The sequence below is a fragment of the Ptychodera flava genome, chromosome 19, assembly GCF_041260155.1.
Source record: "Ptychodera flava strain L36383 chromosome 19, AS_Pfla_20210202, whole genome shotgun sequence".
Taxonomy (NCBI): domain Eukaryota; kingdom Metazoa; phylum Hemichordata; class Enteropneusta; family Ptychoderidae; genus Ptychodera; species Ptychodera flava.
This window is the reverse complement of record NC_091946.1, coordinates 34,667,905-34,695,666: the sequence shown is the minus strand read 5'-3', so window position 1 is coordinate 34,695,666 and position 27,762 is coordinate 34,667,905. Positions and strand designations below refer to the sequence as shown.

General features: G+C 35.4%; 1 protein-coding gene across 1 annotated transcript; it reads right to left on the bottom strand.

Moving 5' to 3' along the window:
- Window positions 1–1,510: 1,510 nt before the first annotated feature.
- LOC139119366 (long-chain fatty acid transport protein 6-like) lies at window positions 1,511–24,799 on the bottom strand. Its single transcript, XM_070683154.1, has 10 exons — window positions 24,590–24,799; window positions 23,351–24,057; window positions 20,098–20,310; window positions 19,328–19,483; window positions 17,275–17,399; window positions 5,338–5,532; window positions 4,813–4,903; window positions 3,741–3,933; window positions 3,221–3,318; window positions 1,511–2,598 (listed from the first exon to the last, which is right to left on the bottom strand). Exons 2-10 carry the CDS (start codon window positions 23,829–23,831, stop codon window positions 2,291–2,293), a joined length of 1,860 nt encoding a protein of 619 aa, XP_070539255.1. The 5' UTR covers window positions 23,832–24,057; window positions 24,590–24,799; the 3' UTR covers window positions 1,511–2,290.
- Between the last annotated feature and the right edge of the window lie 2,963 nt (window positions 24,800–27,762).

Sequence of the window (27,762 nt, the reverse complement as noted above, 5' to 3'; positions counted from 1 at the left end):
TTCCAATATAAAACTAGCAATATTTATCGAACATTTATAGACATTGAATTAATATAAATATACTTGGATAGAATAGGATGGTTACAAGAGAATATGTATAACAAGAAATTTGATTTGCAAAACAGAATTTCAATTTGAAAACACACTGATACTTCTCATGTTTATCTGTGACATATTAAAATTACAAATATTGTAACTGAATGATGCAATTCGTGGCTAGTACCATGCATTTTACGCACGTCTGAGCCGGCGCCGTAACTCAAAAACACACCCCCTATTGAGCATTTCAAGAACATAATGATACGCCCAATCGCCAAAGTCAAAAACAAGGTCACCCCATGTATTCACTGCCCTCCCCCTTTGAAGAAACTGACAATCCCTTAACAGAGATTTTCTTAATCGTAAGATAATATTTAGGTGGGTAAAACAGCACAAATCTCAACTTTACTTTAAACAATAAACACGCAGGAAACAATGAGATTGGTTACTTTGTCAGCAAAAATGGGGCGTGGAAAAACTGTCTTATTTGTCTATTCTCATAAGTTAACGGATGTTAGAGGTGCAGGTTTCGATTTTACTGTAAATAATAAACTCAATCTGTGATAACGATAATCGTTACATAATTCTAGAGGCGAGCACTGAAAATGAAAAATTCCTGTGAGGTAATATGTATGCATCTTTCACCTATATTAATTCATTCATAGCTTCATTTATGGTATTTCTCATTCTGTTAACTAAATATACTTCTACACAGCTTGAAGCTCTTTTGATTCAGGGAACTTTCAACTGCTCTTGGAAAGACATTGATCAATTGGGTACAAGGAATTTTAAAGAATATGCCAGAGTTAAAATACTAGGTTATTCCACACATTTAGAGGCTAATGACCGATTTCGATCTTCAAGGAATCTCACGCCAAGCATGGTTATATTTAGACTGTAACAACCCCTTATGCAGTCACGCATTGGATTTTGGCTATGTCATCTTATCTCCTCCAGGTTGACGTTACAACGTCAATGTTATTGCAGGTTTTTTCTTAGAATTTGTCATCTGTTTCACTTGAAGAAGGATTTTTGTGTTTAGTTGAGGGGTCTGAGCTACTGCATTTTCATCTCTTTGTTGGAAGATTAAATTTATTTTTAAAAATAGGTAACCGATATTTCTAATTGCATACAAGCTTATTTCACCTAGTTTGATGATTTAAGAGTAATTACTGATCTGGTGCATATCGAAATTCGCAAATTTACAATGCCTTTAAATCCTGAGAAAAAAAGGAAAAAACAATTCCATGTTTAGGAAAGAATTGAATGGAATAGATGCATTATTGTTTGAAAGTCAAACTGAAGAAAATTAAGTTAATATGAACAAAAGTTTTAAAAGTAATATCAGCAACATCTAGAGTAACAGACAAAACGGGTAATTATTTGTTCAAAATCAGATTGTTCGAGAACGGACAAAAAAGCAAACATATTTTCTCGATTTAGAAAGAAAAATAACAAGAATAATGAGCACATTTTCGAAATTATAATATTCTTATAAATACCAATGTCAAAAGAATATAAAGACTTTTATGAGAATTTGCACTTTGAAAGAAAATTAAAAATCGTTTTGCATGGTTTTTGGTCTGAAAGATGAACACATTCTCTATACTTGAGAATTGACGTACACAAAATATGAAAGGCTAATAACCATGGATAGGCCCTAAGTGTGACAGGTCCTTACAAGCTTTAAGGTACAATACACTCCGGGGTATGATGGATTAACTATTGATTTTTATCGTAACTTTTTGAATGCAATTGGCCCTTTTCTCATTAAAGTTGAACATTGTAAAATATGAAAAAAATTGCATGTCATTGAGTGAAACGCAAAAACAAAGTGCCCTTACCTTAAAGAAAAAAATCAACTGCGATCATTCCACCTTAGAGAATAGGGGCAAAAATTCACTTCATCGATGTTGATAGCAAACTTGCACCAAAGACACAATTGGTTGCGTTGAATCAATGTAAATACGCGGAAAGAAGACAATACTTTCTAAGTTGATGAGTTGCCAACACTGTCAAGTGTAACTATTGTCTAGTGGTAATATCAGTCGATCACAAAAGATTAACTTTGCAACAATTATTTTATAAATCGCGTATCACTGCTTTCAAAAGTAGCTTAAAGGTTTAATGATAAACTCTATGCGCAAAACTGATTACTAAATTTGCTCATGTAAAGTTGGAAATGAACGATATGTTGTTCGTTATTACCCTACTATTAGATACGTGGTAACATGAATTCCTAAATTTCGCCTTACAGCTTGGCTTTCCCTGCCAAAATATGCAAATAAGCAGCTTTGTCCAAGTGTTTGTATGTTCTACCAGAATCATCAATATAATACATCTTCTCCTTGACCTCATTTGGGTTGAATGCTTCTTCAACAAGGTCCCCTTTCTTGTACTTGAAGGTGCCAGTAACTTCCAGTTTCTCCATTACCCGCAGAAATTTTGGACAAGCATACTTTGGTAGTGAAGATGTAACATGGCTATAGAATTCTTTTGGGTCAAAGGTTTCTTCATTCTTTAGGACAAGAGCAGCCATACCAGCTCGGCCATCTTGTCCTTGAAAATATGAATACAACCTTATGTTAAGGTTTTCAATTTCATATTTTTCTCTGAACGAATATCTAAACAAATATTACGTAAAATATTATAAAAGAAAGTGATACGAAGATGAGTCGATACCTGGAATTGTCAGACTCAAAAAGGAAAATATAAACAGCTTTATCGATTTTAATAACCAAAACAACCAAAAAGCCATATCGAATATGTTTAATATCACATTAATAGCCTTGTACAATTTGATATGAATAGCATGTTGCGAATTGTCCTTAGATCACCAAACGTGGATTTATCAGAATAAGCTAACACATGTTTTGCTCTTTGAAGTTGCATGTTCAATTTCATCGTCAACAAAGTATGCATCTTTCCAAACATAAAAAATCTCATCGGGTGAGATTCACAATCTCGAAAGTCTTGTCCACTAAATCATCAATGAGAAAACTATATTCAAATATCTATAAAATGTAACAATTGATCCTCGTTTCATTTCGTCTTAACTCTACTCATGAAAAAGCATTATCATAGTAATCAGTTTTTTATTTTTGAAGTATATAAGGAGATACTGACACATTAAATGTAATAGCAACTCTGTCTAATAATAAAGCACTCTAAAGATACCTACCAAGTATTTTCACTCCGTAGACATTCACCTCTTTGACGTTCGGATTCTTTCCAATAACTTCTGCTACTTCCGTGGTCGCAACATTTTCTCCTTTCCACCTTCATACAAACGAGAACTGAAATTTGAATTCTTGAGCAAAATATCAAAGGTAACAAACTATTTAACTTGTACATATTTACAATATGCTGTTCTCAATTTTTGAAAACTATAATGAGACTTTTTACATCATAAAGAAGGACAACAAGGTTTGTACTGTAGGAACCTTTTTATCTTAAACGAAAGTAAGTATAAACAAAATAACTGCCCTGATAAAATGATTGGGGTGCAATAAATGTCCTTAGTTCATGTGTCTTTAGACGAAACTTTCACTGTTTCGACATACCTGAAGCGCATGTAAGGAAAGACGCCTTGCAAAAATATAATAAAATAGTCGTGTGGTGTGATGATGCTCTGAAAATAGCCAAGCCTAAATATGACTGTATTATATGATTTGCAAGACTTAGCAATTTTGTAAGTGTACCTGAAAGTATCGCCAATTCTGTCCACAAAGTAGAGGTAGTAATTCTTATCCAGGCGCAGGAGATCACCCATATTGCAGTAAACATCGCCTTCTTTGAAAGCATTCCTGACAAGCTTTTTCTCCGTCGCCTCTTCGTTCCCACTGTAACCTTTATATTTACCAACTACGGGGCTCAGTAAGAGTCCTATCTCACCTTTAGGAATAATAGTACAACAACAACAATAACAATATCAACAACAACTAAACAACAAATACAATAGCTCATCATCACAAACCATCACCGTCACCACATACACAATAACAAATACAACAACATCACAAACAATAACAGTAATAATGAACATAACAGCATCAACAACAACAACAACAACAATAATAGTAATAATAATAATCATCATCATTATCATATTTATCACCATCATCATCATCATCATCATCTTCATCATCATCACGTGTTCGCATCTAGATATTGACAGACTTGAAAGTTTTGACCATAATATGCTCAAGGACACTTTATACCTTTCTCTTTCGAAATAAGAAATAAAACCAGGGTCGCCGTGCAAAATATGATACTTGAAAATGACTACCCAATATTTACCGACACTTGAAATTCAATATGGCAGCAATCTCTGTGTTAACTCTAACAGGCAAAAGACAATTTTCGAATCTCACAAAAATCAGCTGGTGAAAACTTCATTTATTCCAAGGACTTTAAAATGAACCAAGAAAGGGTAGACCAAAAACGTTTTGGAAAAGTTTGAGAGTCTACAATGAAAATTCGGGAAACCATGCAGATAACAGAGACACAGATTCTTTTAATTGTGTACCTTAGCAGCAAAGGAAACACATGAAGTGTCTATGGCGATACTAGTACTTTGTTTCGCTTTTGTCTCATGAGAAGTGTTTATTCTGTATCTGTTTTCCAGACGTAGTCCTGCCATCTTCAATTTTCATCTTTAATTACCATCCCCAGATGATTGTTATTAAAAAGTTATAAATTTGTCTAAAGTTAACACAGCATTATAGTTGTATATTCATGAGAACTTATTCGGCCGTTGATTTGTGTCCATACCTATCCCGACAGCTATGCATCTCCCGTCTTTTCCTCTGATTGGTTCAGCAGTTTCAAAATTGTATTTGACCAGGTGGAACCCAAGAAGTCGCTGCAAAAAAGTTAACACAAACACCGTTGTATTATGCAATTGGAAACGTGCAAGGACTCCTGTTGATGATATCCCTAGGGACTGAATGTGCAACGTTCGATCACAGAAAGCGGTAGACCGTCTCTTCACATGGAAAGTGGCGAGATTCCAGGCAGTAAATGCAGTAAAATTGCTGCTGATCAAGTCTGTTTCAAGTAGATCCTAAATGACGTTGTCATGAAACCACACATAAGCAATATTCATTGTACTAAACACCGACAAATTAAGGCAAAGACACTGAAACGTGGTGCAGTACACAAATCATACTTGTGCGATAACTGTTCAAGTGTTATCAAATATACAAAAGAACATGTTTTTTTTTTTTTTCAAAATGAAATTAACACAATATGCCACCCCGAGCACTTATGAATCTCCGTTAATTTGTCAATACGTACTTTAGTTACAGGGGAAAATTTTCCTACAGCACTAATTTTGTTGTCTGAGTTCGTTCCTAAGAAGGTCCCATCAATGGCACCGTACATCTCTATGATCTTCGGAATTTGGAATCGCTGCTGAAATTTAGTCCATATGTCCGGGCGGAGACCATTGCCGATCGCCATTCGTACGGAATGATTCTTATCATCTGGTGCCTGAATTATAATGACGGGAAATGCGATGAACAATGAAATGTCTTGTTCTGCCATATTACGACCCTCGTGTTAGTATGTCATCACAGCGTATATATGTGTAAATTCACTGTAATTATTTACATTAGAATTCTCGTCCAAACCGAAATTCGTCATCCAACAATAGCAATGTAGTCTACACATATACTGGTTTGGTTGACAAGCTGAATACTCATCTAAAAGTATTATGCTGAGTAGAACTTTTTTACTACCGAATAGGGTGTACTAACCCTGTCATACTATCTCAGTACGTTCAAAGTAAGTAATTCCTTGTTTTGCGTGCACTAGAAATTCAAAAAGATAGGCGGGTAAGTGGTTAAAAAGAACGTTATTACGTGAATTATTTCTTATACAAACTGCCTTATTCTGTGACTATAAACTGCAAGACGGTACGTTTTCACTTTATCGCACCTGCCAATGGTTGTAATATTACTGCTGTAAGGAAATATCTATTAATTGTAATGAAAGCCATGACTTTGTCTATTTGAAAAAGAGTGTCGTCAACGGTTGACCTTTCTGAAAGTTTGACAAGTTTCCGATTTTCCTGAAAAAACAAAAAACTACGCAAATGGACGCACAGCATAGTGTTTACATACTATGGCCTCAGAAGGCCATTGCTATACAAACTTGGTGATACTTTGCCCCTATTTGAACAGTGCACAGACTTAAATATCGCATTTCTTTGATTGGAATTTGCGACTTCTCAAATTTTTACGATAACAAATACAAATTAAACATAAATAATAAGCATCTATATTTGCATTAGAACGCACATCGTCCGCTCGCACGGCTCGTTAGCCAGACAGGAGTCTTCCACTAACTACGCCGTGCGTGATCACGCTGATATACTGTGCGAAGGAAATCTGATAGAACTTGAAAATCAGGCGGACCAATCACAGCACGCGTCACATAAACAGAGAAATCCGAGATGCCGCCGGCAAAGTGCAGAAACTGCGACATAGATCAACTAACAATCTTCACATCAACGTTTCCCAGTCACTTACTTTGCATTCTAAACAAAGTTTGCGGAGGATTCGACGATCGTTTGGATCGAGGTACATTTGTAAACCATACTTCGCCAAAGAATAATTATTCTATGCATAGTACGCGGCGGCCGGTACGTATCACTACACTCGCAACTGTGCAAATTTACACTCTCGCTTTGAATGCGTACGGGAAGAATAAGAAATGAAATGTAAACAACGACAGCGATCGCTGATTGGCTAGTTACAGGTCTGATACAATCTTGTGGTGGCGCTTTAAAAACCACGATCTGTGAGCTCGATCGGCCAAGGCCTGATTTCGGGAAGCATCCAGCTGCCCGAACAGCAGGCCTTGGCAAGCGAAGATGTAGAACGCAAAACCCGATAGCATCCAACTAAGGCGTCATAACTTGTGTGAAAGATTAATGTACTTGCGCTTTGTGCCCTTCACAGATTATGAAATTATGCCAGTTTCATAATGTATTATCACGTCAGATGGAACGAAGTCATCCAACAAGAGTAACTCGAGAATCGAAATTTCTAATCCTAGCCTCGGAAACCAACCCTAGGAATCATTTTGAGCCCACGCGGTGGGCAAAGCCCACCTAAGTGGGCCAATGTTATAGGTTAGCGTGTGTTATGTCTGTATGTATGTGTGTCTGTAATGTGTCTGTGTGTGTGTGTGTGTGTGTGTGTGTGTGTGTGTGTGTGTTATGGATTTGTGTCGTAGATATCTCTGAAACTTGTTCATCAAATGTCACGTAATTTGGTACACAGAATCTTTAGGGTGGAAACTAGATCTGATTAGGTTTTGAGGGATGTTGGTTGCATAGTTCAGCAGAAATTAATTTTTGAAATAATATTTTGACTTATTTTTGCTCATTTTTGCTCATTTACATAGCAAGGGAGGATGCACTAAATTATTAGGAGTGGGGCACAGAGGACTAGGAAATAGTATTACCGCGACAAGGGTTTTTAACTTGTGTGTTCATTCGAATGAGCTATTGTGGTACTGATATTTTAAATTCTCTGTGTATGTTTCTCTTTGTGTTTGTCTTTGTGTTTGTTTGTCTGTCTAAGAATTATGACAAAAATAACACTGTTGGTTTGTGTATGTAACTAACTTTACTCATCACAGATATATATCTAGATTAACCTGACCAAAGTTGACAAAACTTGCTATATAAATTGAAATACTCTGATATAACATAAGTGAAAGTAGTTTAGCATTTTTGCATAACTAATTAACTAAGGAATATATATCACTATGGACTTGACCGAAGTTGACAAAACGCCATGTACGTTGAATTGATAGTAAGATATGACACTAATAAGTTGCCATCTAGCAGTTTTCAATCTGCATTTTGGTAGTTTGCCTATTAAATGCTTATACTAATTATGGACAAGAAGAAATGAAGGAAGAAAAGTTAATGAATTTTGCTATTTTGATGATATGATTACTACAGTGGTGAAATAATGTCTTCTATTTGTAGTATTTTCGACAACAGTCATGAAGTTACTGATTGACCAAATAACAAAGATTCCACCTATTAAATATATTGAACTTATGAAAAAGTGCCAAGTCAATATAAAACATAAAACCTCAGAATAATTGATCAATTGTATCTTTTAAAAGTATGTTAATTATTGTTAATCATTGCATAGATATTTCAGGATAAATTTCAAAGAAACCATTAAAATACTATGCAAGTCAAATTTTGAAGGTACTACAAATGCCAGACTTTTGGGTAGCAAGTTATGTTATACTGAAGGGGTCATTCTAAGTGAAAAGTCAGCATGTAAATTTCTTTTGTTTTTCTGTTAGGCAAAAATCAATATCTGTGTTGCAGCAGACACAATAAGTGGAAAATTTTACAAAAATGCCATCTTCTCTCTTAATCAAGCATATTTTTCTAAATCATTTCAAATAGGAATTGAGAATATGGTGTCCATAAAAGTAACGTTTTCAGTATTTAAAAACTAGTCTGTGAATTTATGTACACATGGGAGACGCAGTAGACCACTGAGGAGTTTCCGAGTGTACCAATCATGATAAATTATGGGGAATCTCCAGTACTGTGTAACCGGCTGATGAATCTTTTTTTTAAAAAAACAAACATCAAAATAAGGAAATCGGTGGCAAGGTCCTATGAAGGAGACAAAAGTTATAGAGTATTAAAAACCCCACCCTTTAGAACAAAACGGTCCAGCCCTAGATCACGTGCAACATCAAATGCGCAAGCGCATACAGTCAACGTCGTCATGAAAGCAGTTGATTCAAGGCCGACATGGTTACCTGCCACAGTAGCCCTGATCGGTACGACTGTTACAGTGTGAAGTATTTAACGTAGCTTTCTTTGAGGGCCGATACAGTAATATTGTGGACATACAGCAGGTAGGTTAATTCATGGCTTTTTCAGAGTGTGAGGTGTCATGTCTGATCACAGGATGGTGGCACGGCATAAACCAAAATTTTCATAACAATTGTGTATTTTGTGATAAAGCATGAAATTTGGTAGGAATGTAGATTGTGATTATCATAATATGAATCAATTTGGATACCGAACCACCAGAGGTTGAGCCTCGTTCTGGTGTGGCGGCAATTTTTAAATATGGCGACCATCAGTCACTGTAAAATCCCATAGTTGCTGCTCTACGGATGATTCTGTGGGGAATAGTGGACGTATTTACATCATAAATGCCCATTCAGATTACAATTTGCATATTTTTATTGTTTTAAAATCAATTTGGATACCAAGCCCTTAATCATAGAGCATTGTTCTCGTGTGGCGGCCATTTTTAAACAGAGCGATCATCAATTACTGTAAAATTCCATAGGTGTTTTTTTAAGGATTGTTCTGTGGTGAATAGTGAATGCATTACCATCATAACTGCATATTCAGATTTCAAGTTGCATTTTTTTATTGTTTCATTATTTCATTTTCTCAGAAAAGTAGGTTCTCTTAATAAAATCATTGACAATATGGCTGCCACAAGGCCTAAATGGAAGATTCAAAATTGCAAAATTTAATGTTTTTTGACGATGAGCAGCTATTAGCTATTGTGTAAGTAGACTATCAGTAGGTACTATTCAGAGTTTTTTTTATTTTATTCTTATTTGTAATCGTTGATGCACCATTTTTAACCATATTTAGGGTCGTAGCTGGTACGTGTGCATCACACACGTGCGACACTCACCAGGTTTTGCAAACTATTGGCCTAGATCGGCCCGTGGCTGTGGTGGGGAGGATATGAGGCGTCCAAGTGTAAGAACAGCCTGTCCCATGTTCTGCCAATGGATGGGGTGTTCTTTAGTACAACGTTGAATATGTGCAATATTTTGACATTCTAATTATCGTTTCTAAACTTTATAATTAGCCATTGACGAGTTTTGCAGAGCGTTCTTGATCATAATTCCTAACATGGAAAATTGTGCAGGGAATTTAACCCAATCTCTCACTCTTGTTCATCTTCATTCATACGTAGGCCTACATGCAAAAACATAATAATATTTACTTTATAACAAATCTTAAAGTTATAACATTTTTGGGAAAATCTCTTATATACCCCCATTTTTTTCAATGTTAGAGATTTATCATGTAAACTACAATTAGTAAAACACGAACATATTTTTATATTATTTTTTGGCTAAATATATTATGTTTCATACATTACTTTTCGTAATTCATTTAACATAAAACTGATCTTGTGTAATTTGATATAAATTTCATGATTTACAAATTAGTTTAAGAGTTATTTTAATGTCACGTCAATGGTCTATTGCATAAGTATAGATTCATGCCCATCATATTTTGAACATCGTATATTTAGGTACTAATTTCTTGATAGAACATAATTTGTTATTCAAATGCAAAAACTGGGTACCATAGTAATTAAATGGTATTACTCAGGTTTCTTTCGTTTTAAGAAACATGAAAGGTAGGGAAAGCAAAGTTCAAACACAATCCTACACTTTTTTCAGTGATGTCCGTGCTTGGCACTTCCCGGACCTGTGCTTGCTTTTGCATGGCTTGTCAGCTGGCGAGTATTTTATTCCTTTCCATGGTGTTTACATAGGCTAAGACAAGTTTAAACGACAATTCTGAGATTGAACATAAACCTCAGAGAGTTTACGCAGTTAAGTAATCACAATAAACAAATTGCGCATTCAGTGATATACAATTACAGCAAAGTTATTTCCAAATTTTGAACGTTTTGAACGTGTCAGCGTAGCTAAATTTGAGCTGCTTTATAAAGTTTAGAGGCAATAATTAGATCGACTACGTATCAGATACATGCTTTTAAACTATAGAAAATCCTTTTAAACTTGAGTTAATTCTTAAGGATCATAAGCGATAATTAGATCTGCTCAACATCGTATATATCCTGGAAATATTTTACTGAAGAATGCCCAGCTAAACCTGAGCTAATTTATAACGTGTAAACGATAATTAAATCGACTAAATATCGGACATATCTAAAGTACTTAATAAGGCTTACTAACTTCTGCTTATGTATGAAGTTTAGAAACTATCATTAGAGCAGTTAAGTATTAGGTATATCCATAGTTTTTTTAATGAAGAAAGCCATGGTATCTGACGTATATATATGAAAACTTTGCAAATTCATGAAGTTTAGAAACGATTATTAGAGCAGCTAAATATCAGATATATCCATAATATTTTGTTTATGAAGAGATTGCAACTTTCTGACATATCTATAGGCCTACACGTTTTTCTTCAGGTATGCCAAGGTAAACTTGATGTAATGTATAATGATTAGACCGATTATTGGATCAGCTAAAGTGTTCCTATTGCCATATCTTGGTACTCCCTTAAAGATGATTCCAACGGCTACTAAATCATATTATCTTCCCTTTAAAGGTTCATGTTCATTTCATATTTTTCACATACGTCTGTTACAAACAAAACAGATTTCATATAAGCATTATATTGCTTTCTGTATTCTGTGTAGAGAAAAATGGTAGAATGTAAGATAAGCCGTAATTTTCGATTTGATCTTTTTGGGTATTGGGTAAGTCTTGGTCCTATTTCATGAAAACTGTAAAGGATATTGCATATCACAATATGTCATCTTAAAGAAGAATAAATCGGTTTACTAATAAAACCCCAAAAACCAGCTTATGTAGAAGTTCGGCTCGGCAGATGATTTAAACTAAGACTGGTTTAACAAAAATATTAGTGAGTCTCAAAATCGTGATTTTACAACACCCTTCTAAACATGACTTATTTTTTTTCTGTTAAAAGTCTATTTCATATGTGTGACGTGTCCCAGTAGTAAATAAAAGGGTTTTCATACAAGGCATGGCCTTTTATTATAAGTCTAGATAAAAGAGTTGTAGAATTTGAGATAAGCAGTGACATTAATTTTGAATAAAATTTGGGGTGTGGGGTAAGTTTTGGTCATGTTTTACAGAAACAGTGGAAGATATTGCATATTACAATATGTCATCTGAAAGAAGAATAAAATTACTTTCCAATATTACCCCAGAAGCTAGGTTATGTTAAAATACAAGGTCAGCAGATGACTTACAAGAAAGCATGCTTAATAGAAAAGATGCGATTCGCAATACTTTGACATTAAGGTACCCTTCAGAACTTGACCGTAACAGTCATTGCATCCAATATTTTTGCTGTTAAAAGTCTATTTCATATTTTTACATATTCTTGTAGCAAATTTAACAGATTTCATACAAAGCATTGCCCATTGTAATATGTCTACGTACAAATTAGTAGAATTTGAGATCAGCAGTGACAGTAATTTGCAATATAAAGTTTTGGGTACGGGGTAAGTTTTGGTCATATTTTATGAAAACTATGGAAGATATTGCATATTACAATAATTCATCTGAAAGAAATGTAAAATTACTTTTAATGCTACCCTATAAGCCTTGTTACATTAAAATATAAGCTCAGCAGATGACAGGTTTATCGAAAACGCATTCGAGTTGGCAATATTGTGATTTTGCGGTACCCTTTAAAATATGATCGGTAGAGGTATAGCATCCAATATTATTTTTTATGTCAAAAGTCTATTTCACATGATTAACATGTCCCTGTAGCAAAGAAAACAGATATCATACAAAGCATTGCCTTTTGTATTATGCCAAAGTAAAACATTGGTAGAATTTGAGATTCACTATAAATTGCATAGCAAACTCTGGGGTATTGGGTAAGTTTTGGTCCTATTATTATATTACATGTCATTTTAGAGAGGAATAATCTGCGTTCTTATGATACCCAACAAATCAGGTTATGTTAAAAAAAGCTTAGCAGATGACTTACAAGTACTATCAGAAAAATGCACGTGGGTATGCGCAAAATGGTGATTTTGCAGTACTCTTCTCTTCAAAATACGACTGAAACAGTTATTGCATCCATTTATTTTTTCTGTTAAAATTTTATTTCGCATTCTAGGGATCCCAAGCTTCATAAATACAGCTTTGTTATCCTAGAGGTGCATGTAGACCCCTCTAGCCTACGGAATAATATTTCTTGACTGCTGGCATAGTGTCATCCTTTGATAGGATCTAATACCGTGCAGTTTATGCACAAGAATTGTGTTTTTGTCTGTGTTTACCCATTTACCAAGTCAGACAATGAAGAGAAGCTGGAAACAAAGTTGCAAATCACTCTTCCCATAGTTTCTAATTGAAAATATGCAACCAAAATTACTCAACGCATTCTGCACTTGACGTTTACTAGGTGAAAAATACCTTGTCTGGCGGCCATTTTGAAAAATGGCTGCCATGGCAACGCTTCAACAGATTTTCAGTGGCTCGGTATCTGAATTTGTTTAACATATATTAAGACACATCTGAGCCAAGTTTGGTGCTTTTATCACAAAATGCACAATGGATTTGCCATGCCGCACCACTACGACTAGAAGTATTAGCATAGATAATTTCGATAATTTCTGTCAACTGCTAGACATGCTAGAGGGCCTATGCGTTGCCCTTTCCGAATTGACGTTTCGCTCGAATGAAAGTATCTCTATACAGTACCCCTTTCTCAGTACAGATTTAGCCTTATAGTGCTTTCTAGATTGCCCGAAGCTCCAAAAATCAAAGTGAGTTTGTAATATTTCGTTTAAATGTTTACGTTTCAATGTTCAGAAAATGTCGATCCGGCTTTTTGTCGTATCTTTGTAGAATGTAAATCAACGTGAGAAAGATACGGTAGAGCAGTCACCAGTTCATCTCTCCCCCCTCTCTGTCTCTCGTCCAGCATACCACTTTCAATGTTGTTATTTTCTTTTGTCGACATAAACACAGTTTCTTCACGAGAGGCTGTGACATGTACCGTTTGTGTTAACCTGCTTGCACTCGATCTACGTTATTCTATTTTGTTTATATTCCCGCCATGTTTCATATCATACACGCAGAACTTGAGTTGTTGAATGTCTGCGGTCTATTAATAGAGTGAATCGAAGGATAAACGTTTAAATGGAAGCATTGATGGTGAACTTATAGTGAAATTGAAGCAATATACTTAGCAGTCTGTCGTCTAAAGAACGTGTGATGAACGCGAAATCCACATTGGCAAACCAGCTACAGCATAGCAGCAACCGCGTAAGCTAAAATAAATTCCTAGTGACAAGTTTAATAGTTGTGTAGTCGAAATAAAAACGGCGACAACGGTGAAAAGATGAAAACATAGATACTGACATTTTTGTGAAATGTAGAGGCCGAGAGTAACTCTGTAACCTTTTCACTTTTTTCCTGATGAAAACTTACAGGCAAACTAATAACCCCGTGCGTAATTTTAGACTGCATTAGCTTACTAAACCATCCAAGGAGCCGTAATCATAAACGTATGAAAGACGTCCATTCTGCAAGGGAGAGAAGGTTTAATTTGCTCCCTGACATTGAATATTTGATTTGACTTCCAATTTTCAATTCACACGGTGTCCTGATGTTTTAAACAAGAAAAGGTCATCGTCTATGTCATTTTGAAGGATTGGAATACGACCATTTCAAGGCCAAAATTTGCATCGTAAGTATGGAGACTAACGGTTTCTTTCTTAGTAAAGTAGACTGAATTGCGAGAACCCAGCAAACCTATTATCTAAAAGCTACCAATCACAGGATTTGTCAGCTACGTGAAATTTGTAAACTTTGGTACATTTATCTGTCAATTATTACTGAATGCATTGAAACAGGGATAGCGGTCCCGGGGTCATGAACATTTACGAATGAACAACAACTCTGTAGCGGATCGATACTTTTTGGCACAATGCGTGGGCCGGAGGCCCGAACGGTGTCCTATATCACCCAGTATCAACACGTATGTCTTGTCGTGCAAGATTGTGAAATTGTCGATAGCTGTTCGTAATATTTTTTTATTTGTTTCGTATTTTGCATGTAGCTTGATGTTCAAATAGGACTCTAAAGTTGTATAACATTGGTTACCATGCGAACATCATGGAAAACAGAATTTGTTTTAACGCATGACTTTTGAAGATTTTGTATAGCGAATGGGCTTCATGATATTTGAACCAATGGTTCTTTTTCTCTTCCCGCTGATATGGGAAATGAAAGCGAGGCTTTAGCGCGTTTTGTTTTTCGCTACAGTACGCCCGACAAGGGAGGGGGCTTTGACAATGTCGCAAAATATTAATCATTATTAATATTAAATATTAATTTTACATAATACTTCCAACGTTCCGTTCAGTTTAGTTTCGACATGCATATTCTAGTATGGATCGATTTTGCTGCAACAATGTGATAAAATATTGCAATAATACTCGTCTAGTGAGTGTTCTTTTGGTAATTTTAGCTTAACGGTGTCGTGCCTGACAATAACGACAACACGCTATGACTTCACTATAGTTCTATACTTCAACCGATTCTGACTTTACGTGTACACAAACGTAAATAGTACAGGCCTTCATTCTCCGTTTTCTTGGCTTTCATTTCATTTGTAGCGTTCAAAACACACGGTTCACGAAGAGTAAGATTCTTATTTCAAGCTCATTTACATGTTTAATTAATTTCTGTTATTAGGCTATATATCAGTATTTTGTGCATCGATTTAAATTGGTCCTTTGCCTTTTGCTGATCATATCTAGTGTTAGCTGCAGTAAAAGTTTCATGTCTATGACATTTTAATCAATAGATCATTTGCATATTTAATGAAACTTTAGTAAGGCGGCGTATTATAGTTTGGACTGGAGTACATTGGTTATACGTACTAATATATTTATTCATACTAAAAATATGATGACCATGATCACTGATTAAAAAGTTTTACCTAATGAAATTCTGTACTTGGGTTATCTATTTAGAAATGAATGTGATGTTTGTAAATTAATTTAATATTTTAAGCTTCAGCAGCTATACTTAAAGTCATGCTTGAAGTTTATGAATATCTCATATTATATTTAGCTCATTTCCACATTTGATGCCTTTTAGTAATTAGGCCATGAACAAACCTGAATGGAGTAGATTCGTCAAAGTTGCGTTTAACATACTTTTGCTAAATGAGCATGCTATAAGTACATCATACTAACATTTTGCAATATTTTTTGGAATACATACTAAATTCACTTATTTTCACCTGCGCATTTTATTTCTCCTACAGAATTTGCGATGCATAACACTCCAACAAAAAACCACATAAAGAATCATTCATGTCACAACACAATTAATTCCACATTTGCACTTCAAAAGTTTACATTTCTCTAATTTTATTGTGGTTGTTGTGTAAATTCCTGAGTTTTTTCTTTCTATGTAATTGTATAATGTAACTTGAAATGCATACTGTTTGTTCATTTTAAAACTAATTGTCTTGCTTCATTACTCTATTATCAATACTCATGTGTCACATAATCATTATCAATAGAAATATTAAAGCCCGTGTAACTTCAGAGATCCTATGCTTGTTTTTATATCATAGGAACGGAAATCCTATTCTTTTTGAAAATTTTTATGGTGACAAATTCTATGAAATTAATCTTGCATTTTTTCAACTATTGGGCAACTTAAGTTTTACTTTGATTTATCTTGGTATTACTTTGATGGCAATAGGAAGCAAAGCATCGACGAGGCAGCGGTAATGGCAACTTTGTGTGTCGGCGGAAAAAGCTCATTTTACATATTTGACGGACGCTCATCATCATGGAACCAAATTTTGCAACCTTCGAGCTGTACAAGTTGAGAAAAACAAACATACTTTTAAGATACAAAGGTAACCAGAAATTATAACTGAACATATAGTCGCCATGTCCTCATTGATAATACTACAGTTTGTTTATTACTTTCTTGCTCCCACCATTATTCCCTAAAACTATATTTTAAGAAAGAAAATTGAGTACGGCATAAAATGTTGGTAACATATACACGCGATTGTAATCGCAGGGAAAATCATGGAAACTTTAGGACTAGTTTTGTCACACACGGTCGATGTGATTCATCCCTGTAAGTGAGATGCTCATGAGGATGAAGTTTACCGAGACGATTTGGAAAAATAATACAGGAACACATAATTTAAACCAATGATAAAATGGACAATTTGTCCCAATCTCTTTTAGGGAGATTCGGAAGTATAATGCTTTCACCGGTTAGACAAATCATATTGAAAAAAATTATAGTGAACCTCGTACCAAATTGCCAGATAATATGACTAATATAGCAACATACACAGAACAATTGAATTCACAATTATGACATACGTGCAAGTTGTACCTATACTTAGTACCTTACCTCGGGCAAAGTTAATAGATACCGACACAGTTCACCGATGTACATGAAGGCGCTAGCGCTGTGACGTCGACAATCATCCCAAAAATTGTGAACTGAAAATTTCTTTGCGAGAATTACAGTCATTCCTGGAGGAAAGAAAAATAAAATCGTTTTGCGTAGACACAACCTTACTTGAATGCTACCACTACTACTACTATATACTTGTTTAGTTCAAGATCAGCTGGAGTATAGTGCTCAATACTAAAGTACACAACTGAGTCAACTCAGTTGAGTATATATATACCGGGAGGGCACATTTAATACATTATATATATATATATATATATATATATATATATATATATATATATATATATATATATATTATATATATTATATTTTTTTTTTTTTTTTTTTTCCTTCTTCTTTATTTCAGACAAGGATGTCCTTATAAGGAAAATACACAAGGAAAGACCTGAAAAATTCACTCAGTGCCTGGGATATATTATTCATAATATATTTCAGTTGGTGTTGCCTAAATAATTAAAATGGTCATTTGCGTTATGAATGAATTTTTCAAACTCTAGAATTACTAAAAGCCAAATGTGACTTTACTTTGCAGACCCTATTGTCTAACTAAGCAAATTTTGGCAGTATGGTATATATATGATTTTATTTGCGTATTTAACGAAAAATTGTATATTAGACAACAACAACAAACATACATACACCTACTTTCATCCCACCTCTGAGGTATGTAGGTCACATTAACATCTCGACAAGTTGACAGTTCAATGAGCGTGATATACTTATTATTTGCTTATTTGCATATTTGATAAATCTATGTAATTTAGCTATGTATAATATGTTGAATACACTTAATTTTATTAGTTTTCTTAGGTCAATTGATTATACTTAAGTTATGCTGACAGTTTGATGAGTAAATGTATATAAATATGATCATTATAAGCTTCTTTGCATATTTAATCCCTTTTTGTAATTAGACTATGTGTCAAAACTGAATCTGTTGAATTGATCTGATTTCTGAGATACATTTTTCAATTTATTGCGAATGTGACATATCATAGCTAGCTCATTTGCGTATATAATCAATCTATATAATTGGGTCATATATCGGAGCTGAATGCTTCTAAATTGAACCCAACTTACAGGGTTCATTTATCACTTGTAGTTAGTATGGCATGCTAATAATTAGCTTATTTAAATGTCAAAACTAAATAACTGATGTTGGTCACCTTTTTCTGTACTTATACTTAGTTTTGCTGAAAGTTTTATGAATATGGCTTATTATAATTATATCATTGCATATTTAATAACATCTGTAATACACCATTAGCTTCCAAAATGTAAGAATTAAAGAACTTTCAAGGGCTTTTTCGGTCAATAGTATCATTTTCAAGATATCACTTTTACAATTATATTATTTTAATATATCCTTTCTCATTTTCATTTCCTTTTCCTGTTTCATTTTGAGAAATCATGAACGAACACTTCACGATGATGGAAAATTATTGGATGGCGTATCAATTTTGCAGGACACAATTTCATTTACAATGGACTTTGCAGGAGGTTTGGCAATGGCTTTTTGAACCAATCTTTTTAAAGGTGCGGATTAAGGGGAGCGTTTTTGACTGTGATGTATTCAATAGGTGACTGGGTGCCGTACATTTTAATTTAAATCCGATCGAAAATTTACTGAATTTTTAAGTACATTAGCTGAACGTATTAACCTAGGGTCATTATATCAATCGTGGGTAATACGATTATCTTAAGGTAATTGTGTAAGTTGCTAAAGGAAAATAAGGCCAAGATTCTTTAGTATGTCTCGTACGAGGACTATATTTTCTTAACATAGATATTTACTTAACATGGATAGATAGATAGATAGATAGATAGATAGATAGATAGATAGATAGATAGATAGATAGATAGATAGATAGATAGATTGGTAGGTGGGTAGGTAGGTTTGAAAGAAGAACAGCAGGACAGACAGACAGACATAAATACACACAAATCTCTGTCTATTCAGCAATGTTGAAGTCGTAAACAATACCTCGATGGATAACTGTAAGAGTTCCGAGCCATCCAGAACCATGGAATAGAGGAAGACAAACGTAGAAGCGATCGTTGTGCTGTAAGTCTACGTCCATGAACGTAAGACTAACCTGCATCATATTGAAATGAGAGACTGGGACTGCTTTAGGATGACCTGTTAGAGAGAAATTTAGTTGTTTATCAGGTGGTTTATTTTTCTGATGTATCTATTGTTCTGTTTCATAACTCAGTTGCATTGAACTTTGTTAGTGTGAATGGGATACGATGGATGGGACAATTAACCAAACAGAGGTGAGTGAATTTAGATTCTCATGGCAGTTTTAGCCTCCAAACAGTCCCAAACTTTTCTCAAACAAACACATTAAGAATAAAAATTTAGAGCCATCATTCAAATTTTGGTACTACAGAAACAATCACCCAATATTTACCTACACTTGAAATACAAAATGGCCGTAATCCATGTATTATCTCTATAGGGGAAATAAAATTACCAATTTTCACAAAATTAAGCCTGTGAAAACTTTATTTACTCCATTAGCTTAAAAATAAGTCTTACAAGTGTTAGGCCAAAAGAATATTGTTAAAGTTTGAGATACTCAGTCCAAATTATAGTACATGAAGCGCCTTTTCCCTTAAATAACATTGAAAAATTTCACCTATTTCCTCATGCTAAGAAAGGTCTTTTTTGTCAAAAGGTCGATACAATGCTATGTTGAAAGTAACAGTCCGGTAGGTGTTTGTTTTCAAATATGTATATCTGAAACATACCTGTTGTGCCCGAGGTAAACATATAGACATTGATCTCGTCCCCAGAAATGTCCATTCTTTCATCTTTTGATATTGGTTCATGAGATGATTTCGAAATTTCCTCTTTGATATTCCTTACGAAGCCTTGATTATCGCCATGACAACTCCATACGTCGATTGTTGTGGCAGCCAATTGGTTTTGGATGTCCCAAACAGCACGCAAAAGCTCATCATCTGGACAATGAGAAATACAGTTCGTAAGAGGCAATGGATTTAGGCAACACAACACCTTCCACTTCAACTGCTATTACTGTCGGTGATAAGTCCATTTCCTACTGTTTCATCACTGAATGAATATGTAAATTTGTTCGGCAAGTGCGCGCGCACGTTCCGTGACCAATTGTATCATTTGTTTTATGGAAACGAGCAGATTGGCCTGAACAGGTAACAATGTGTCTTTGCCTAGCGTAACAACACATTATTAAATAATGCTCTCATTACACTACTAATGACATGTTTAGGGATTGAATCAAATGTCAACGCAATGATTTAAAGCGTTAAGTTCAGCCCTTCTGGCGGTAACGAGTAACATTATTATGTGTAATATTTCATGCGATTTTTTTGAAAACTTTTAGCCTCCTATCTTTGTAATTCTCGCCATAATTCTTGCAATGTTTTTAGTACAGACTGGTTTCAGCAACACATTCTCCTATATATCATCTTACCAAGACTTTGGAAGCTTCTAGTGAAGCCTCAAAGACGTATTGATCATTTCGGTAATTCTCACATATTACCTTTGCCAACAACGGCATACTGATACGAAGACGCTAAACACACCTTTAGATTTCTTTTGTCTCAGATATATTCAATCAAGATTTCGTTAGCCATCCAATTTTTATGTACCAAATTTCACCAAACGTGATGCGGTCATTGTCAACGAAATAATCATTAAATATACCTTCAAAATATCATCGAAAAGCAATAACCTTACCAAAAGCTACAAATATCTATCGTTACTACCATATCTTTGTAAAATCAATTTGTAGTACTAATGTTTCCCAAAGTTTGTGTCAGTTCCATTTATATGCACATTGACAACGTCATTCGCATGAAAATACTAGCGACCATGAAAACTTTGGTATCTTATAATTTATATATTTAGCAAGATTTGTCAGAATATGTGAAGTGTTTCTACAAATATGATCAACGTCAATCAAAAATAAGCCAGCTCCTGCCATTCCCAAACAACCATTTGTTGAGATGTTATCCAAAACCAAACAAACAAACAAACAAACACAGACATCAGTACTGCTGGCACTAGACTATTTTCCACTGAATGTCCCTGGGACGTATTTCCCTAGTACAGTTCTTGATTTTGGAAAGGGTTAGGCGTAGGTAGGTGTTAGATCTAAGGTTAGTATCAGGGGTTAGGGATAGGGTTGGCGGTACACGATCATTGAACTTTAAGAATGTGCAAAGTACATATTACACTTGGACATTCTTAGTGGACAAAGTAGAAATGTGCACATGGAGTTGTGAACGCGTTAGCATTAAAAACGCATTCTTTATACTGGGTATTTCAAGGGGGCCGTCGTTTTCACTTTTGTTGTCGTTGTCAGTTGATAAACCGTATGATAGTTGCGCGGATGTACGGAACTAGAGTTACAGATAGTGCGGTTTAGTTGACGACATTTATGTTTTAGCTTACGGCACCATATTTTGGAAATCATGTGACGACCTACATCAAACAATACCTGCATGACCTTTGTATCTAAGAAAGAGACAGGTACAATATGTACAGTAATGTTGTTAGAGGCTATGTCGCACCTAAGTTATCATCGATGCCACGATTATAAAGAAAATAAAGCCTATTCACAAATCGGATCTACGTTATTAGTGGTACGATATAGTGGAAGAGTGGATCATTGTAGTTATTTTGTGTGGAATATATATACATGGCGAGACACCGGTGAATCTATAGCGCTTTGACCCTGTGATCTGGTTCCCCGGTAAAACAGTTTTATGATTGAGTGTTTCGGAACCAAAAATGGGGTCCCTTCATCAGTCGTTCTGTTGTTATGTATCCCCTCCGCTTGGTTGTGTGATTAAGTCATCTTCCCTCAAAGAGGAGAAGCCAGATTCGTTATTGAGGGAGTTAGTCACTGACTCCATAGTGAGCTGTGTGTGGTGTCATAATAAAAATGACGCAGCATCGACCGAAGTTTCTGGATGTTATGGGTTTTTGTGTTTGACATGTTTTGAGCGTTGCTTAGTGCTCGTTGTGTTGACAATAAACGCTGTACTAATCTGTCAAAGATTTGTTTGTTTTAGGCACTTAGATCGATTACCCGAACTTTTGTGTAAATTTTTCTGCACTGTACTAGATTTCTGATTTGATACTGATGTCTGCTTTCCGGTGTTTGAAAAGCATGCTGTGAAGGGCTGTTTCGAGAAATACCACATCTTATTTTTTTTAGCCATTCCCAGCTTTCATGGTCCCGTTAACAATGGTTGCTGTAGACAGCCTTTTGAAACAGTTTGGTTTAAGGAGAGTATTGGTTGATTTAATTTAAGCCGCTAACTTTAATACATGGCAGATTTTCTAAATTTTGATTTTCTTTGCCGGATGAGTTTTTTGCTTTGCTGAGCAATCTGAGTTATACAACCGCGGCAAAGCAAGTGCATAGATAACTGATTGTAATACAAACAGAAACTACAATAGCAAAAAGTACTGGAAAACCTTAAAGTATAGAAGCGGCATCTTTATTTTACTGATAAAGAGCTAATAAACCACGGGGTGCTTGGTTTAGATATGAGAAGTCTCCTTGCCATTAACGTAAATATAAGAAATCAACTTGGCATGGACTTCCTGAAGACAGTACCATTTAACGCCAACCTGCTGAGATTTCTTACTGACACCGACAAAGTATAGATAAACAAGGCGAAGTTAGACTACATATTAATTACTATTAGTGTTTGTATTACAATCAGTTACCTATGCACTTGCTTTGCCGCAGTTGTATATGTTTGTTTGTAGTACCGATTAGATGATGGATTGCATCTTGGTGTTGTATAATGAGTTGTGGCTAAAAAGATGACAAGATGAGCAAAAAGTAGCGTAAGTCATACTAAATAATCATAAACCAACATACTAGGTATACTGCAGTAGGCCAAAGTGTGAATAGAAAATTAACTCAGTGATATTTGTGAGTGAATAGTATACACGGTAATTGTATCATAGCGATTAAATTAATGAAAACCTTAATTTTCTCACCGTGTCCTACCACTAGTAACCTAGCTCCAGTGACCTCAAGACAATTTGTGATGGAGTCACCACGCAGGTTGTAGTTGATGAAAGAGCAACGTATTCCTAACTTGGCAAAGCCAAAATACATCCATAAATACGCTGGTTCGTTGTACATAAACATGGCGATGGTATCTCCACGCTTGAGTCCCTGTCGGCGAACAAAGTTTGCAAACTGATTGGACATACGGTCGATGTCCCCGTAAGTGTATATTGTGTTGTTGTATATAACGAATGCCTTGTATGGCTGTTCCTTTGCGTGCTCCATAAAGATGTCGACTACATAGTGCTTTCGTTCCATTAGACTGTTTAAAGCTGCCTTAAACCGCCAACCAAATCTGATGGTGCGCCAATCATGGCCACAGTATGGATACACATAGTTCAGCAAACCTACAGTGGCCACTGCACCCGAAGCTATCTTCAAGGCTTTGCTGACGTCCGGCGATGACATTTTGTGTGCCCAATTGCAATGTCTGTCAGGAGACTAGGTTGTTCTTGCAAGTCTGATACACACGAAGTCTAGTCTACGCATACAGACGATCAGAGTCCAAGGACGTGACCCGTTTGGAGTAACGAATAAACTGACATACACCGCCTCATGGGTGATACTGTGAATGATAGGGTTTGCAGCTTGGAATCTGTGTTTTATCGCAGATGTGTTCTGTGATTACACCTAGCTATCTGCCTTCCCTACATCTTCACCGTCGTTCCCTTAGCCGATCAGCTGTTCTACCCGTAACTGTTATCAATCCTCCTTCCCAGGCAATCACCGGCCGATCCCACCACCATCCCATTTCTCCTCCTCTCTTTTTCCCTTTCTCTCAAGTGTCTGGGCTTTGGATTCCATCCTGACCCCATTTCTCGGGAGTTCCACTCCTTTCCCACATTTCGGCCTCTCAGGATGAATTCATCATCAAGGTCATTCAGACCTTGACCCCAAGGTCACCAATGACCTTTGCTCGGCTACTTGACTGACGGGGCCCTCTCCCATTATGTTTTGCTTATATTTTATTGTAGGTTAATTTGCTACTTCTATTTTGACTGTTTTGTATTGTAAGTTTTGATAGTACCTAGTTTGAGATCTGCGAGGGCACTAGTTCTATGCCCTTTACTGCTTTAGATTTGCCGTTTCATTTTGTGCTTTATTCTGTACTTTGTCGGTGTTTCCGTTCTTCCTTTTGCAATAAACCCTCCTCTTTTTCCCTCAACGTAGCGGTGGTGTATTCACAAAATGTAGCATAGAATAACAACCAAATTACTCGTCAACTTAACAGAAAAAGTGTGATGTAGGCTTAATATGAAACAAGTTCAAATTATGAATAGAAATGAAGTTCATGAAATCGAATTTCGGACGATCGGTGCTTGGTGGTCTTCGTTTTTAAAGTGAACCAATCTGGTCTGCCCTTCGCTAAGTGATTAGGTCAAAATGTGCTGTTCCGATAACATACTTTTCAAAATAGGGGAGGTAGGTCGCCAGGGATTTTTTACCAAAATATTTTTATTTTTAAATATGCACTTTTCAGGGGTTCAGGGCGATCAAACAGTGGCCACAACATTTCCAGAAACGCGTACTATACAAATAAAAGGGAAAAACATAAAAGACGTCCTCGTTCAAGCAAAAATCAAATACCAGGTAACGAACACGTGATTTTACGGTTTTTTCTTTCTTTCTTTTCTACTTCCATGTTTACATGGCTCAAAAAAGTTTAGGGTCGGCAGGCAAAAAATAGAGTAGGTTGAGTTATCGGAACAGCACAATTTATATATATATATATATATATATATATATATATATATATATATATATATATATATATATATATATATATATATATATATATATATGACTACACTTCCGGTTACTCACAAAATATGTTATGAACCTGCGCAAGCGTAGTTAGTAAGCCGCTGGCGCGACTATTAAACGAACTTTCCTTATTTAGAATATATATATATCTGTACTTGCTCGACCAAAATTGTCGAAACTGGCCATATGTACACTGGGGATACTATGACATAGGTGCATTCGAAGTCATTTTGCATTTTTACATACTTTCCTAAATAAGAATATGTATATATCTGAATAGACGCCACCAAATTTGACCAAATGTCCTGTTTACATTGAAGATACTCTAACATAACTCCAGTGAAAGTCACTTAACATAAGTATTAATGAAAATCATATTAAATTTTACATCAGATAATTTATAATCTGAATATATGTAACGAACTTTTACCATTAGGTATAAATATCTTGATAAACTCAACCAAAGTAAAAAAACTTGCAATGTATATTGAAGATGCTCTAACATATTAGCAGTTTTGCATCTTGCAGCAAATCTCTTATTCGCATATTTAATGCCTTTACCTATAAGGAACACAAGACACGAAGGACTTTGCCAAAATTGATAAAATTTGCTGCGTGTGTTGATTGTATTATGGTGTAACATTAGTTAAAGACAATTTGGCATTTTCACGTCAGCGTATCACTGGTTTACTGATAATTACTTGCACACAATACTACAACATTTTGATATTTGATTGGTTGTTATCGCTAGCAACATTCATAACGCGCACTTTTGCACGTGCAAAATCTTACCATTCCGTTGTTTTCTATGGAGTTTCGACTGCTGGTATTTTGAAAATGTTCAAAATCTTTCAACTCTCTCTGTTGTTTACCAATTAAGCTGACTTTTGGTATGATTATTTGAGTCATAGATGAGAATATAGATAAGCATGCGTTTCTAAAAATTCCGGACCCTTTATGAGATATCGCCGTAAAACCCTTCAAAGTTTCACAAAATGACACAGTAGATATCGTCCTGTCCAAAAATCGTTTGCACTTGAACTGATAACCTAATCCATGCTAGGGGCTCTAAACAGGTATCTCATGTGTTACATTCTGAAATTTTGGAAAATAAGGTGCAAATTTGTAGGAGCTGAAACGCTTTAAAATTGAGCTGTGAAAATTTGTATATGTATGACGTCACTGACCAATCGCGCGACAACCTGCGTCTTTTGGAATTGTATGGTTCTGTAAATCTTTGTTATGCAAAGAAAACCATGAAAACATGCGTTTTGATTGTTTTTGGAAATTACCCTTAGCAACCATTGCTTAGCAATTTGAATCCTTCGGTATCGCCTTAAATGTTCCCATCGCAGTGACGAGTTTTTGGCGCATACCTGATGAGCCTGAAGGCTTTTTGTCCTACTCAGGGACAGACGAAATTGAATATGCAGCAACTTAGAAAGTTGAAGCTGAAAGGATGTTATGAAATTATTAATATTTGGCCAGCCAACAAGCAACACGTTTTTGGGACATTGTACTTTTACCTTAATATGGACATTTGGTCCTAACTGAATCACAATAAGAAAAACTTTCAAAAGTCCTGAAAAACAGTGCTAGGAGGTCTCTAAATGTATTTTTGAGCTTGTATGATTCAGAGTTTGCTTGAAGGCCAGGCATAATTACATATAAATATTTCTGAGGGGAACGTTCAAGAAGTAGTACAACCATAAAATGATGGCGCCATACCTGCCATAGACAAAAGCATTAGGTTCCGTATTTGAGGTTACTTGCTGCAGTTTATTGACATGTCACTTTTAAAGTGTTTCTCTTCCGTATGCTATTTGAATAAACCACGGGTTAGTTTGTAGTAAAGTTATGTTGCCATAAGTCAAAATAGAGAGACTAAGTAGATAATCGGTCTCCTACTAAACTCTCTACTGAACTATTATATATGACGGCAAATAGGAAGGCACAGGACATTGTCAATAATTCAACCCACTCTCTTCACTATCAATTTCGTTTTTTTTTTTTCAAAGAAAAGCATTGTAGGGTTCCGGTTGCTGGGAAATGTCATGATAGGGAGTCATTTTGTCAATAGCTCTGTCCATTTTACATACGTTCAAGTTCTTTTTTATTAAAACTCTCATCCGTGTAAATGAGCTTATTGTAGTGATGAGTTTATGGCGTATGATGAGCCTTGAGGCATTTTTCGCTATCCAGGAACACACAATTTAGAATTTGAATTTAATTGAATGTAATTGAATTAAATCGAGTCAAATTGATTCATTTAGGTCGGAGACAGAGTTCCCCTCGGTGCCACTATTTCGGATACACCGAGGAGTGAGACAAATACGAACAAAATGTGGTTTTTTTCCCCTTTTTTGCAAGTATTTAAATTATAACGGTTTTGGTAAAGTTGAGTAATGCCAAACGCTCAATGCCTAATTCAGAATTTGCGTAAACCGAATTAATACCACAATAGGCGGTAGATATGAACTATTTCCTACCAGTGATCCCTGAGATAGATAATACTATACCTGGATAAAGCGAATTGATGTACGGTTACAAGAACATAAAAGGTCCATCAATTATT

Excerpts from the sequence above, each read along its gene's own strand:
- LOC139119366 (XM_070683154.1), bottom strand. The coding sequence starts at position 23,831 with ATGTCATCGCCGGACGTCAGCAAAGCCTTGAAGATAGCTTCGGGTGCA. Across the intron at positions 20,311-23,350 it reads GTTACTAGTGGTAGGACACG|ATGATGAGCTTTTGCGTGCT; the intron begins GTGAGAAAATTA and ends CTCATTGTCCAG. Across the intron at positions 17,400-19,327 it reads TCTTACAGTTATCCATCGAG|GAATGACTGTAATTCTCGCA; the intron begins GTATTGTTTACG and ends TCTTTCCTCCAG.